Here is a 16,546-nt window from a genome sequence, read left to right as displayed (position 1 = left end):
TGTTGCTCTCAGAACTAAATAGCAAGTGTTAGCAAAGCATAAGTAAAGCACACATACTTTCAGATCTTTGGTGGGCTACCTTCTCATTTTTTGGAATGGCAAAACAATATTTTTCTTTTCTGTTTCTGTGTCACCCCCTTCTTTACATCTTCTGCCCACATTCCCAGGAAAATGAACTTGGGTATTCTTGAGCCAAGCACAATTCCCTTCCTTCTGGTTGTTCATCACAAAGGAATGTAACCAACAGTCTATCAATAAGCAACCCACTGTATGTCCTATCATTTACCCTCAATGCATGATGCATGATGGAGATCCTGGCTGCAATTATAGGGCTTCTGTTTCTGTGTTCAGGTAAGATTTGTGTGTCATTAAAAGTTGCTGGACAGGTAGAAATTCACAGGCAATGCTCTCCCATTGGTTCACTTCCACGGTAAGTGACTTCCCTGTTAGATTTCTGTCTGTTTTCCTGTTCTTAAAGGCACAAAATCCTGCTGAAAGTCAAGAAGAGAGGCCACCCAATTGCTTCTTGTCTTACATAAGCACATGAAATATGATGAAGGGTGCTTGAACAGAAACGGTTCCATCTATTAAGCCAAGTCTGTCTTTTATTTCTTTTGGCTTTATATAAGAACTGTTATTTCCATTAGCCCAGCCCCAATGCAATATGACAGCTGTATTTGATTATGCTTAATATTTGTTGTCGCTGTTGTGTGCCTTTAAGTCGTTTCCGACTTGTGGCGACCCTAAAGCAATCCTATTGTGGGGTGTTCTGGGGCTCTGAGTATGCATTATGATTCAGTTGCCATATGAGAACATTAAAAATTGAAGGAAATTAGGGAAGCCTATCTGTCATTTAAAAAAAAAATTACAGAAGTTCCTGATTAATCAGAATTCACCCTTTTTAAAATTAAGTTAATCTATCCAATGACATTGAAACTCTAACACTAAAGTGTTAGACATTTCCTGCCCTTTTAATATTGTGCCCAGATTTTGCTACCTAACGGTAGGGCCGGAGCTAGCTCTCCTTCATCCTTACTCCCCCTTAACATCAATTTATTTTCCAGTGATGAAGAACAGCCCTCAGTCTGGCAAAACGATCCTGAAGTGTCTTTTACAGAATCATTTGAGCCTATGTAATACTACACAAGCAGATATATGGGGCTATAAAAGGTGTGTGAGCTATAGCCTGGACAAATGTTAAGAAGGAGGCAGGGGAGAAAAATGGAACAAATACTTTAAGTCAGCTTGTCTGGCGGATCTTAAAATGCTGCATTGTGCTGACTTGGTAAAACCATTAGGAGCCTGAAAATATCCTCCGAGGATAAAAAGTATGATATATTTCTTATGAAATTGGTCATATGTTTCCTTAGCCAACACAGGATGAATAATGTAAGAACAAAGCAATGCACAAACCAGGCTAGATTCCCTTCCCTTCCTTTCCTTTCTCCATTAGAATCTTTTAGGAAAGGGAAGGAGGAGAAATTGAGTGCAGCAGCAGAAACAGGGAAATGTCTCTAATATGATTTGCTTGGGTCTTAATATCTCCAGGGCTGTTTGATAAGTCATTCTCAGGGGCAAAGTGAGCGTTGAGTCAGTAAATCTGAATGTTAGTTGATATGCTTTTCTTTTATCCATAAAGTGGAGAGATCAGAGTCGCTTTCACACATCCCTTGTCTTCTACAATCGCAATTCTCAATTCATTTACTTTTTATGAAGCATCCGGCCATTGTTAGCAGTTCATTGCATCCCTTTTTTAGTTGATCTCTGTGTGTGCACACATGAGGCGGGTGCTTCAGATTTTATTTCACTGGGCAAAAATGGTGCGGCATTTGCAGCAGTATTCTGCCTAGTGTGGATAGGGAAAGACTATTCAGCCTTTGGGGGCTATTGTACCTTTAGTTAAAAACTTCCTCCTTAGAGTTACTGTCTTCTTTTACTACTTCAGCACAGCTTAATTCACCGCTTTCTCTTCCACCAGTAAAAGAAAGGGAAAATAAATGAGAGGAAAAGACATTTAGATACCAATCCTCTAGCTGTACTGAACAGGAAAATATAAAAATAGGCACAAGTGGCAAGGATAAAGTTTTAATTAACGTTGCAAGGCTCCTTTAGGAAACAGAAATCACTGGTAAATATTTTGGAGGGATCTTAGCTATGGAGAAGGGGCTGGATGATATAGCATTATCCTAAATGCTGTGCAGAACCTCCACTTGAATCCCAAGTTAATTGCAGAAAAGGCAGTGTCTCAGCAGCATGCATAGAAAAACTGAATGTAACACAAACAGTGATGAAGTTCTTAGGTTCTGACATCGGCATCTTGAAGTGTCCACTGATGTCATTCAAAGAGCCCAGCAAGCAGATACAACATTATTTGCAATCCTTTGTGTATTATTCAGAGGTTAAGCAGGTGGTCAGTTGGCTTTGTGGTGACACTCAAACCATCCTACCTGACCAAAAGGTAAATACAATGGGCCCTTGGTATCCATGGGCATTTGGTTCAAAGACCCACCCATGGATACCAAAATCCACGGATGGTCAAGTCCCATTAAATACAGTGGCATAGTAAAATGGTGTTCCTTATATAAAATAGCAAAATCAAAGTTATTTCAGGATGGGAAAATGGATTAAAGAGGACACATCGTTTCTCATTACAGTGGTACCCCGGGTTACGAATTTAATCCGTTCCGCGGCGCCGTTCGTAACCCGAAAAGCCTTCGCAAGCCGAAATGCCATAGGCGCTAGCGCTAAAAGCCGCGATTTCGTGCGAAATAGCGCCGAAAAGCACCAAAATTTTTTTTCATAAGCCGAAAAAAAAAAAGTAACCCGGAACAGTTTTTTTCTTTGGGATTTTTTCGTATCCCGGGAATTTCGTAAGGCGGTGCTTTCGTATCCCGGGGTACCACTGTATTTCCCAACATCTAATACTGGTTTATCTGGCCTGCATTTTCTCGGGAAGCATTTCCACTGATGGTGCAGAAACTGTGGCTCTTTGAAGCTTTTATCATTGTGCTTTCCATGATAGATTTTCTAGCATGTGCAGGCAACAAATGGAAACATTTTGAAAACCATATTATTTTTTTGCCCTTTTCAAGCTTATCGCTGTGTAAATGGATGATGTGTGACCTGTCTCAATGTTTGCACCATCTGTTTTGTGCCATGAAAGTATTTGCCTTGCTTTCTCACAAGAGGCAACATAAATAACAAGCAGCCAGCCCCGCTGAACATTAAGGCCACTGAATTTAGATGTTTTGTTTCCAGGGATTCTGGAATAAACATTGGCATTAAAACGCAGCTACATTTTCCAGGCTGAATTCACTACTGTTTGTCTCTTCTTGTTGTGTAATACATTTTCTGTCCTGGTGGTATCTGAAAACTATGAGAGGCTGAAATTAATTGGAATTTAAGAAAGAAGAACTTGAAATCCCAAAGGAGTGTGTTGGAAAGGACAAATTGTTCACTTTAGCTGCAGCAATAGAAACTGTGGTTTGGACCCCATGGAGCTAAAGCATGACTCTGCCGCCTTCCAAGTGGGATGGAGCCAACCTGGAAGCCCCTACAGAAGGGGCAAAGAATCTCTTGCGTAAAGCAAGGGCCTGCTCTTTTATGACCTTCCTCTAGGCTTCATGTGACCCATGGGACTTAAGGTCCCACTTTATGCCACTCCAGTTAGCCTTTGTTTGGAGTATAATTCTGGGGCCCAACCATAAAAAGGGTATTGAGACCTGGTATAAGACGTAGTTCTGCCTATCAGAGGTATTACATTCATGAGTCGGGAAGGGGGGAATTCCATGGCTGTGATGTAATGATGGAGGAACTATGTCAGGTTTTTTTATTACTATTATTCATAAGAGGAAACCAGCTCTTTTGGAAACTTAATGTAAACCTCCTGTAGCAAGTGTCTTTTCTTTCTCCTGCCCCATTTCCCCGACTTTTAGCTGCCTGCTATTACAGTCAAGAGCTTTTTTAATTCACGTCTGGTGCTGCGTCTTTGGGCCCAAGCTCCTGTGGGGTTTCTTATACTGATCTGCAAAATGTGAAAGCCCCTTTTTATGACTCAGTCTCTTTCGTTGCAAGGGAAGCCAAGGCTCTTCTGAGAGGGAAGAACGCACTCACTGGAATGAGCACACAAGTCTTAGAAAACCAGGTGTGGAGAACCTGAGTCCCTCCTGAGGTTGTAGGACTTCAGCTCCCTTTGGTCCTAGCATGCAAGGCCAAATGTTGCACATAATGGGACTGGTAGTCCTTCCAGTTTGCCTGGATCAGGCATTACCTCTTTTCATCTTCACAACAACTGTACAAGATCGGTTGTGTTGACTGATAGTGACTGGCTGTGAGTTCCTGGGTTGGAGTGCACACCAAGCTAAGGATAGGAGAGATGGATGACAATATCAAGACAGCAGAAAAGAAATATAGCACAGTCCCTGTATCCACAAGGGATATGTTCCCGGACTTACCGTGGAAACGTGAAACTGCAAAAAACACTGAACCCTATTGAGTTGTTCTTGTGATTGGTTATGTGGAAGTAAAAGTATAATCTGTATAAATGTATTCAAAATCTCTTTAAGATATACATGAGCTGGGATCTGTTTTTCACTTGAATCTTGGTTGCAGCCACTACTTAAGTAACAAACATTTCTATTCTACAACCCTTCTTTTTAGCACATGAATATCCAAGTGGAAGACGTTCACATACGGCCCATCCTTGCTACCTTCCGCAAGCGCATCCCTGTCACTGAAGGTTATGTGGAAGTGAAAGAAGGAGGCGTTTGGAAACAGATCTGTGATAAAAACTGGACGATTAAAAATTCTCATGTGATCTGTGGCATGTTTGGATTTCCCAACGAGAAGAAGTACAATGCCAGAGTTTACAAGTAAGGGAAGGTGTTTAAAATAATTCATTGTGTTCTTGAAACTTGGTAGATATAGAATCAGCCTTCTTAAGAACACACAGAGCAGTGTTTCATACCTCATAATCCTTTGCTGTCCCATTTTACCAGCTGCTTTTAATCCAGTTTGACTCCACTTTAACTGCCATGGCACAATACAATGAAATTCTGGGAATTGTAGTTTTGGGAGACATTTAACCTTCTGTGTCAGAGAGCTCTGGTACTACAACAAACTACAGTTCTCAGAATTGCATAGCATTTTGAGCCTTGGCCGTTAAAGTGGTGCCAAACTGCATTATTGCTATAGTGTTTTGTAGGTTTTTCAGGCTATGTGACCATGTTCTGTAAGAATTTATTCCTAATGTTTTGCCTGCATCTGTGGCTGGCATCTTCAGACAATGCAGCCTAGATCTGTGGGTTTACAAACTGGAGTTAGAAAAGGAACATACACATAGCTTCAGCTCCTCTTGCTGTGTCTAAAATGCTTTAATGTGGCCCTTTAACTTCCATCACAATTTATACCAAGTAAGGCCCAGCTCTCAGGCATCTGCAGAACAGCTTTTGTTGAGAAATCCTATGCAGTGTTTTCCATACCCAAAAGCAAGGAGCTGTGGGGCAGAGGAGGGGGGAAAGATTAAAAGGCACAATGTTTGTGGTTTGTATGCTTGTTCTTCTGGCTTGCATGAAGGCTGTTTCCCAGGGTTCCTGCCAGCAGGATTCCACAGCAATATTTCATATTTTTCATTAACCAGGAAGGAGCAAATAACAACAACCAAAGAAAGGTCAATGGCTTGGAATTGCGTAAAGCAATGTTGGACTGTCCCCTGCCCCTGGCCAATCCAGACGTAAATGAGAGTAGGAGTGTGTGCACTTATACACATACGCAGTGTAAAGTTGTAAGTGGTTCCAGATCATGGCCACATAACCTGAAAAACCATAAAAAACTGTTTCCAGGTGGCTTGGTGTTTTGTGCACATGGGGACAACTAATCACATGTTTGCAGTAATGGTCTTTCTCTCTCTGGATCTCAAAAGCCCCACTATTTATACTTTTCAGACTGGTGCATTGTTAAAAAAAAAAAGAACGATTTTCTCGATGTGAACTTTTTGTGGGACAGGACACTGATTTAATCGGTGTGTCCACCTTCATCTGGCTATCTGCTTTTGAACTAGAACTGTATCTTTTGCTCGTACTCATTCCTCCAGGCATCATTTTTAAAACACTTGATGCATCCTGGCTGCATCTACACTGCAGAAGTAAGGCGGTTTGACACCACTTTAACTGCCATGGTTCAGTGCTATGAAATTCTGAAAGTTGTACTTCTGTGAAATATTTAGCCTTCTCTGTCGGAGAACTCTGGCACCACATTAAACTACAGATTCCAAAATACCATAGTTTGGAGCCATGACAGTTAAAGCAGTGTCAAACTGCATTAATTCCACAGTGTGGCATCAGCCTCTGCTCGGTTTCAACAACCACAGTGGCCAATTTAAAAAGGGGAAATGATTATCTGGGTTTATGGTATATATGCCTGTGATCGATTCATTTATAGACCTAAACAGGCTGGATGGCCATCTATTGGGAATGCCTTGACTGTGTATTTCTTCATGGCAGGAGCTTGAAGAGGGAATAGAATCTTGTCCTTCCCAATAGTCACAAGCAAAAGCAAACTGCTGCAACTTCAGAGTTTATCATATGAATATTTAAATCAGTTTACCACTATCTGGTTCAACCTTTAATTCAGGCGGTATCCTGATATTATCACAAGGTTTTGGGCTCCAATTTTGCCATCCGAATACACGCTGGGCCCAAATCTGCTTCCAGAGCCATTCCTCGCAGCTCTTTTTGTATCCAAGAGTTTTCCAGCTTGAAAAAATGGCCACTGGAGCCCTCCTGGAAGCAGATATGCATTAAGGCCCTAAGCAACTGCTGACCTTCATGACACCTAAAATCGGATGGGTGGATCAGCCGCACATGTATGGTTTCTTTGGCAGAGGTGGAAAAGGAAAACCAACGCTCCCGAGAGGTGGAGGTTATGGGTTTCCTGGAGGGCTGAGCCAAAACCATGAACACACTTTCCAGGTTGGAGGAGGAGATTATAAACCCAGAGATGATAAATCCTCTTGTGTTGGGATTCCACAGAGGTTTGCCAGCAGATCCCCTTTTCCGCAGCATGCTCCTTAATACACTTTCTGCTGTAAAGAGAAAACACATAGCAGAAAAAGGGAGAGCACATGCTTCTTTAAACGTAAAGCAAAAACGTCTCTGACTTTGTCACTGGTCACTTGGATCCAGTCTGTGTTACATGTGACTCTAAAGCCGCATTCGCACACTTCTCATTTCTCTGGCTTCCTTCTACATGATGTTTCCAATAAACAGGCTTTCCCCCAAAGGTCTCATTTGCGCTGCGGTTCCCTGCTAGAAAACTAGATTTGGTTCCAATAAGCTGACTCTCTACTTTGGTAGGCAGCGGATTAAATGTAACCCTCTACACCGGCCCCAACTCCCGTGCCCATAGAACCAGACTTTGTATTCCCAAAAGTAACCACAGCTTTTTCATGCTGAGGTAACCCATGTGAGGCTCTGGCCCCTCAGGACAGTGGGAGGCAAAATGATTCACAGATGGCTCTTCGCTTAAAGGCAACAAATTAGTTCATCCTCCTTCTTGCTGCCAGACTCTCAGCCGGGAATGTAATTTAGTTTCTCTGTGTTTGACAGTGCAGTTTATGTTAAAAGAAAGACAAACTTGAAAATGCAGAGCGTCTCCTGTCCTACTATGCTTTCTGGGTTGAGCTCAGGAAGCCCCTTTGCTGACTTTGGAGAAAGCAGGAGGTGAGCTGTGTTTTGGGGGTCATCCTTAAGTTGGGCCCTGAAGAGACAGCTCAGGAAAGCATGAGAGATTATCATACACAGATGGGATAGGGACGGGATCGCTCCCTTGACTTTGTCCCATCCATGACAGTGATTGCACAAAAGCCTTTCATAATATAATGCTGATCCTGTCGTTGAAGCGGCATTGCATCAGTGAGAACTCCCATTGGTGCCAAATTCTCTGTCAGAGAGCTCTAATGCCACAACAAACTGCAGTTCCCAGGATTCCATAGGATGGAGCCATGGCAATTAAAGCAGTGTCAAACTGAATTAATTCTGCAGTGTACATGCAGCCTGGGTGGATGTCAGGGATGATGGGAGTTGTTGCACTTCACCTCAGGCTGTAACTCACCACCAAGTTAATGAAGCTGAGCTGACCAGTTTTGGCCAGCGGTTATTGCTTTCTTCCAAAGCAGCAGAGTTTCTGAGAATAAGCTGAAGACCCTGACAAACCTCTTCAGGCTTTCTCACTCTTCTTCCTCTGATGTCTCCAACACCATCAGGATTTGCTGACTCTTGTTGTTTTCACTCAAGACACCAAACGACTTTGTAGTCTTAAACGAAAGTACTATTTTATTCTACTATACACTATATACAGTTACAATTCTTGCTCTCAGAATATGCCCAACTGTCCTACCACAATTCTACCAATCAACCACAACAATCCACAACAACCAGCAACACATTAACAAAACTGGCAATTATTATAGCTATTGTTAGGTGCCACCCACTGGGTGTGTACATTCACATGATTGGTTGACTTTGTTCACCCCAGACTCAAGTCCAACCCATGAATATGATCTGATTATCTTGTCCATGAAACAAGTCTCAGGTGTTGCCAATATTCATTCCAAAATTTGTCCTTGGCTCCCAAGACTTCCAAATTAGATCACCTTTTACACCTGTGTGATTTCTCTGTCTATACATGCTTAGTCATTCTGCTTCTCACATACATATTTTATTTCTATAACTGCATATCCCATGTTGCATTTCTTGACAATATTGCCCTTTCCAATTGGGTCAGACAAAAGCAAACAGCTTCACCTTCTCCTAGCTTGTCTTCTCACTGATAACTTTTGTCATCCTGGTGACATTCTGTTGTTGCTTGGACACACATGTCCTTGTCGAGTATGCATTATACAAATAAGCAAGAATGTAAAGAGTTTAAATTTGCTCAAGGAGACAATATTGGGAAGGACAGGATGAATTTGTAGGAGTCAAGAGAATAAGACTTTGTTTCAATTTCACTCCCTTTGGCTGAAAGTATTTTGCTGTGATTTCAAAAGCTTCACAGGAACAATGCATTGTTTGAAGAGGTGTTTAAAGCAAATAGCCTAAACTGAAATAACTGACATGTTTGTTATGTTCCTTGGTGGCTCAGTGGTTGTGACCTTTCTTCCTTCTTTCTGTTCTACTAGGATAGCAGCAAGCAGAAGAAAACACAGATACTGGGCTTATTCCATGGACTGCACAGGCACCGAAGCCCATATCTCCAGCTGCAAACTGGGTAACCGCATCAGTACAACTGATGGGAATGTTACCTGTGAGAGTGGGATGCCGGTGGTGGTCAGTTGCAGCCCTGGACGTGCCTTTGCCCCCAGTAGTCATGGCGGTTTCCGCAAAGCTTTCCGGCCAGAGGTAAGAAATGAGAACCTTTTGCTGAAGGAACACAGCTTAGAAAAGTTATTTTTGGGTACAATAATTTGCAAAATCCACCAACTAGTATAGTCAGATTGGTTTTAGGGAGAAATAGGTTGTATCTGCACTGCAGACATAATGCAGTTTAACGCCACTTTAATTGTCATGGCTCCATCCTGTGGAATCCTGGCATTTGTCGTTGGCTGTGGCACCAGAGTCAGGGAAGGTTAAATGTCTCACAAAACTACAAATCCTAGGATTCCATAGCATTGAGTCAAAGCTGTTTAAAGCAGTGTCCAACTGCATTATTTCCGTGGGAGTTTGCTTTTGCCTGAGCCTACTGGGAAGGGCAAACTTCTGCCCTGGCTCCCTTTCCCTCTTGCTGAGTCAATGGAGGCAACTACTTTTCCATTTTAAATTCATTTTGCAGCAATTTGAAGTAAATCTGGGGAATCTAGAGATTTGTCATATTATGGGTCTCTGTAGTCTTCTCTGCCAAAGAGTGCTGGTGTCCCACAAAGCTCCAAATCTGTATGTTGGAGCCATGGCAGTTAAAGTGGTGTCAAACTGCATTATTTCTATAGTGTAGATCAGTGGTTCCCAATCTTCCTAATGTCATGACCCTTTAATACAGTTTCTCATGGTATGGTGACCCCCAACCATAACATTATTTTAATTGCTACATGCAAATATGTGTTTTCCAGTGGTCTTAAGTGACCCTTGTGAAAGGGTCATTTGACCCCCAAAGGGGTCCCAACCCACAGGTTGGGAACCACTGGTGTAGATGCACCCTCAGTCAAATAGATGCAACTTTTTAAAATGGCAGATTGGAAAATATGGGACTTTTGGGGATGATGGATAGGTTATTACATAATAAAACAGCATGGAATAGGACTCACAGGCCTATTCTGGGAATAAGACAGTTTCCGTCAGTCTGAAAAATGTCTTGGACTACAACTCCCTGAATTCCTTTGTCTGCATGATTACTGGCAGCTTAGATTATGCAACTATTGAACATTCATGTAAACTTTCTAAATTTGAAGCTGGTTGAGTTTGTAGCTGGGACAGATTCTGGAGTTGTTTGTGATAGAATTTTCTACCATGTATAAAGTTTTTAATATATTGAGCATTAGAATAAGACAGTAGTCAAATTCTATCTCCTGGAAAATGAGAAGTGATAAGGGACAAGGCTACATCCATTCTGGAGCAGCTGAGTTTTATGGTTTTTAGTGGCTCTTAAATCCCAACAAGAACATGAACTTTAACATGAGCCATAGGAAATATTTTAAATACACTGAAAACAAGTTCATCATCCAAGGACATGATGTACATACTTTCCCATAGGTTTAGGGAAAGCAAAAATGCTTATTTACAAATCAAATGAGTCTCCAGCCTTAAATGAAAGCATTCTTTCAATGCATTGCACAGTAACAGGCTGTCCCAGGAATTTCAATCCAACTGTCTACTGGTTTTATTTGGGGGGTGCAACTGCTCCCACTAAACTCAGCGATTTGGGGAAAGGTTTTGGAAATCCAGTTGTGACCACTTTGCCTCTGATCACGTGGATGAATGAGGAAGATCCCCTAAATTTGGTAAGCTCCCTTGGTGGATATCAAGGAGGGTTAATAAGTGGATTATGGTCCAGATTTGGAATCTGAAATTCACTAGGTTATTGCCATGGGTATTAAAAGAACAGCATTGGTAACATTTAGATAGAGGCACCAACAGACCGAAGAAAAGGTCTCATCATTAAGCCTGGTGTCCTCCAGAAATACTATATTGCAATCTCCATTATTCATAGAAATCATGGCCATAATAATAAACCTCCTGAGGTTAGCCAAGGTTGACTTATAATGGTAAGACTAGGTCCTGCCATGTCCAATGTATTAAGGTTACAGACCTTCAACATTATCTTTCCATAGAAAACAAGACTTCTTGTCCTTTGTCAATTAGTAACTATCTAGTTTCTGTCAGTGTTCAAGCTCAATATATGCCAAAAATGAGTGTACAGGAGGGCATTTACTCTAACACAGTCTAATGTTGGAGCCAGGGAGCCAAATTAATGTAGTGGTTTGAACTATGGAGACCAGGTTTGAATCCCCACTCAGCCATGGAAACCCATTAGGTGACCTTATACTAGTCAGGTGTGCTGGATGCATCCTAAATGGTACCATGCTCCCCACATTGTCATTTCTAGCTCTAGCACTAACCTAAGATGTCAAGCAAGATATTTGACAGATGTTAAAGCCATACACAGATCTGCAATCTCTAGGAATCTGTGCCATACACAGATTTGCAATCTCTAGGAATGAAGCTGAGCAAAGGCTTGTCACCAGCATCACAGATTCCCATAAGAAAATCTGTCACTTGTACTAAATGTTCCTTTTGGCACTTTGCTAGTTACAATAAGCCACTGTTACATAAAAGATTCTGACGTACAATTGTCCACATTTAACATTTACATAATAAGAATAACCAGCAGTCTCAAAGAAGCACGGAGCAGCAAGTTCAACTGAGCCAGCCAGATAAGCAGTCAATTGGCTTGAGCAAAACAATTTTAGGACAAGAATGTGGCAAACCTTTTGCCAAGAGCCTGGCCGTTTCCAGCAATAAAAGAAGCTCGCACTGTCCTTAGCCAAAAAAACACCCTGAGTCAAAACAAGAGGAAGGCTATAAAGGAGGCCCTGCACAATATGAATGATAGCGTTGTTCCAGTAAACATGCTACACTCTGAGTGACTGAGGCTGAAGACAGATGCAATGTTTTAAAAGGGGTAGAGGTGACCTGGGGGGAAAAGACTTCCCGTACTTTCCAAATAAACATGCATTTTAGTATTTTGGGATGATGAACTCTGGAAAAACAGGACCTGCAGGTGCTGGAGGCAGGGAGATGGTTTATTCTGAAAGTAGGGGGGTAAATCTAATGGTGTTGGGGTCCTACTGGCTAATGTCAGTAACATTATGATCACCCAGAATCTCTTAATTCTGGGAGCGGTATTAAAACTTAAAAAAACCCAACCAAACAAGAGTTTGTTTATTTGTTGGCTGAAAAGGGAAAAATGGTTTTATAAATAGTTAGTTGGCACTTAAGAATCAGTGGGCATAGTGGTTTGAGCATTGGACTAGGACTCTGGGGACGATGGTTCAAATCCCATTCAGCCGTGTAAACCCACTGGATGACCTTGGGCACAACACACTCTCTCAGCCTCAGAGGATGGCAATGGCAAACCCCCTCTGAAGAAACTTGCTAAGAAAACCCTATGATAGGCTTGCCTTAGGGTCACCATTAAGTCAGGAAACGACAGACTTAAGTTCTCCCTTTTTCACATTTTCTCTCTATCTACTATACATGTATATGTAATATATGCGTGTCTGTATGTATATATAAAGGCCTGAGAGAAGCATGAAAAGAGGGATGAAACTCAGAGCTAATCCAGCACTAAATCTGTTGCTTTGCTAATGTGAAAAGACAAGTTCACACTCTGGATAGAATCTGCTAAAACTATTTCTAGCAAGAGCTGAAAATAATGTCAAATAGTGGCCTGACATTATGTACTACAGTTACAGATTCATAACCTAGAGTCATGGATCCATAACTGCTGCATATTCACTAATACTACATAATCACAATCATGGCATGGTTGCCACAATTGTAAATGCCTTCCCAAACTTAGTTTAACAAGCAGAGCCATGGAGAGAGACAAAGGTCCATTCATCTGATGGTTGGGGTTCAGAAAAATGACATACCCACTCCTCTCCCAGCAACAAGAGGGCTACAAAAATTCTTAGATTTGTAGTTTGGCTAGCTGTTTAGCCTTCTCTATTAGGGAGCTCTGGTGCCGTGACAAACTACAATTCCAAGGATTCCATAGGATGAAACCCTGGCAATTAAAGTAGTGTCAAACTGCAATATGTTTGGAGTGCAGATGCAGCCTTAGTTACACATGCATAACTAAGTAGGTGATGTAGAATGTAGTCCATTGCCGGTAACATTACATTCCTACTAAGTATGATTTTCCTCCATGGATTTTTATTTTTCAGCACCCGCTGGTGAGGTTAAAGGGCGGCGCCAAGATTGGAGAAGGACGCATTGAAGTGCTGATGAACGGGGAATGGGGAACCATTTGTGATGACCATTGGAACCTTATTTCAGCCAGCGTGGTCTGCCGAGAGCTGGGCTTTGGGACTGCCAAGGAGGCTATTTTGGGTGCCAGGCTGGGGCAAGGTAAGGATGCGTAAAATGGAGAGGCTGTTACCGTTTGTAAAGCGGAGCAGAGCAGATGAAGAAAACAGTGGCTGAGTTCATGCTTATAGAATCATAGAGTTGGAAGAGACCTCAAGGGCCATCCAATCCAACCCCATTCTGCCATGTAGGAATACACAATCAAAGCACAGATAGCCATCCAGCCTCTGTTTAAAGACCTCCAAAAAGGAGATTCCACTAACCTCGGAGGAAGAGTCTTCCACTTACTCTCAGGAAGTTCTTCCTAATGTTGAAGTGGAATCTCTTTTCCTGTAGTTTGCATCCACTGCTCTGGGTCCTATTCTCTGGAGCAGCAGAAAAAAGCTTGTGCAGCAGCTCCCAGGTTCAGTTCTGGACATTCACTATTTACCATCTTCCTGACATCCTGGAGAGCTGCTCTCAGCCAGAGTAGTTGGTACTAAGCTAAACGGACCAAAGCACAGGTTTGGAGGTAGAAGGCTTCAGGTTCCTCCTCTAGCATATTTAGTTAAAATGATCATGTAGTTACTGTCAGTCAGAATCTTATCTCATATGACTTAGCTTCCTAGGTCTCTATTCACTAGCTTTCATTGTCATTAACTGCCAGCAAGTCACTTCAACTTATGGTGACCCTATGTATGAGAGACCTCCAAGTCACCTGTCATCAAGAGCCCTGCTCAGGTCTTGCAGATTCAGGACCATGGCTTCCTTGAGTGAACCTGTCCATCTGCAGTTAGTAATAGCTTTGCCTAGCTCAGGGAATGAAAAACTTACTTATTGGACTATAGCTCCCAGATTCTGGAGGCCAGATTCTTTCAGATTCTGGGAGATGAGTATGAAAAAGGAACTTTTCCAGGCTCTGATCATGCTATAATATGATGAAATATAGGAACCTGAGAAAGGCTTAGAGGAAGAGGAAGAAGAGCATTTTGCAAAATGCAGGTTTTAAAAAATCTGATGTTGGTAACATGGAAAGATATCCTTTTTCCATAGGCTGCTCCTGATCTGTAACCTTTCCCTAAGGCCTTTATTAGTATGGCCTGCAGTGAGGAAAATCCACCACCAAACCCAAAAAAACCACACCATCAAACAAAATGTAAAGATGAGGTGCCTCCAGACCTGTGTGGTTTGGGGAGGGAAATGGAAAAGGAATTAGAAGTATGAGAGACGGTGCAGCTCCCTGGAATCTGAGAAATGCAAGCTTGCCAGCCAAGCAACACACAGGATGCTCAGATATGTATTTAATTGCAGTTGTAGCAACGGAAGCCCCAGCGTCGTGTGAAGAAGCTTTGACTGCAACGTGATGGGTTTGCGCGTGCTTCCTGCTGCCACATTACACAGCCAGAACTTGGAAACTTTAAACATATGCTTTTGCACTTTGCGTTTTCCTTCCTGAATTTAAGAGAACACTGAGTAAAGTGTTTCCAACTAAGGGAAAAGTGCCCATGTTTGTATTTGTTCCAAGAGGTTTTTTTTAAAGGGTGGGGGAGAAAAACCAGAAGATGCCCTCTCAGAGAAGCTAGTTGTTACGTTGAAGAGAGATATTGTTTTTTTTGGGGGGGGGGAACAGACTATACGTGTAGAAATAATGCAGTTTGACACAACTTTGTCTGCTATGGCTCCATCCTACAGAATCCTCCATTGACTTTATTAAGCCCAAGATAACGTGGTCACTTTTTCTTTTCTTTTCTGTATTCAAATAGGAAACACCTTTCATTCTCTACTAAAAATAATAAAATGTTTTCAATGCCCTAGCTACCTGCAGACCTTACTCAGGCTCCGACGTCCTGCAAAATCCTGTTGCGTCCTTGTGAAAGTCAAAGCAGTATTGGCATCCTCACTTAACCCACCTGTATTTGAGCGCATTTGTTTTTCCGTTCCCCAACAATGTCCTGGAAAAAAACAATCATAATTCTTCATCCCCACTAAAATGTCACCGCTTGATCAACAGCAGATTCCCATTGGACAAAACCTGCCAAAAAAGCCAGTTTATATATATATATTGCTTCCAGTTCTCCAGCTGAAGGTTGCAAAGGATGAAGGAATGGAAAACTGGCTGTTGTTTTGCTTCTGGCATTTTTTTACTTCTTTAAAAAAATCATCTGCTGGAAATAATTCCTCTAGCTGTATTAAAAACAGGTTGAAAAAAAGACTTTAGCTGAGAACCTAAGTCTTCTGAAGGATTTAAAACAAACAAACTTTGGTTTGATGGGTACACAGTTATGAAATACAGTAGATGCAATATAGAAATTCCTCACCTTATTCATTGTGGATATATGGGGATATGTCTGTCTATCTCTCTACATGTCTGCCTATCTATCTTTCTCCTTAAAGGTATGGGTCCCATTCATTTTGGTGATGTGGATTGCACAGGTGTGGAAAAGTCCATCACAGACTGTAAATTCAATTCCCAGTTAAGGTGGTGTACCCATGAAGAAGATGCATCTGTGAGATGTAATATCCCAGAAATGGGTTTCCAAAACCAGGTAAGAATCAGAGTTTTTGTGCCTAGAATGAGATTACAGTTTTGCTAATGGTACTGATTTTTGTAAGCATCCCATCAATTAGACAGAAGTCTTCCTGTCTTTTGTTGGTATGGCTTACACTCCTGAATCATTCTGGAATCAGGCTTGGTGAAATTTACATAATAGAAAAAAATGCATTGTGATTTCCGATTAATGCTAAAAACCAAATACAAAACATTTTTTCAAAGGCATATAGTGCTCCACAAACCATGCTAAATAAAAGAAGGTCAGGGGAGGAGAAAAATGTGCTTCTTTTCAGAAATGTCACTAGTCATTTTATGATCCATGCAAAAGCTAGCCGTTTGGGTCCATCTGTCTGGATCTTCCTGTACTAAAAGGATTTGCTATATTACATTTGTTCAGTCAATATGATCCATTTCAGGTGTTCTTCTTGTTATGATCACT

The 16,546-nt window shown here is 41.7% G+C and overlaps 1 protein-coding gene across 4 annotated transcripts in view; it reads left to right on the top strand.

Moving 5' to 3' along the window:
• The window catches only part of LOC149306775 (lysyl oxidase homolog 2-like), a 63,034-nt gene that overhangs the window by 27,650 nt on the left and 18,838 nt on the right, over positions 1–16,546 (top strand). For all 4 annotated transcript variants that reach the window (XM_089539393.1, XM_089539392.1, XM_089539394.1 and 1 more), the window contains 4 exons: positions 4,660–4,871; positions 9,176–9,395; positions 13,436–13,619; positions 15,951–16,102. In XM_089539393.1, the coding sequence (XP_089395519.1) occupies positions 4,660–4,871; positions 9,176–9,395; positions 13,436–13,619; positions 15,951–16,102 (768 nt within the window). The remainder of the gene's footprint in view (positions 1–4,659; positions 4,872–9,175; positions 9,396–13,435; positions 13,620–15,950; positions 16,103–16,546) is intronic.

This window comes from Sceloporus occidentalis, unplaced genomic scaffold (assembly GCF_023333645.1).
Source record: "Sceloporus occidentalis isolate IW3139 unplaced genomic scaffold, rSceOcc1.0.p SCAF_9, whole genome shotgun sequence".
In the NCBI taxonomy this organism is placed as follows: Eukaryota; Metazoa; Chordata; class Lepidosauria; order Squamata; family Phrynosomatidae; genus Sceloporus; species Sceloporus occidentalis.
The sequence above is the reverse complement of the archived record's forward strand: the minus strand, read 5'-3'. Positions and strand labels throughout refer to the sequence as shown.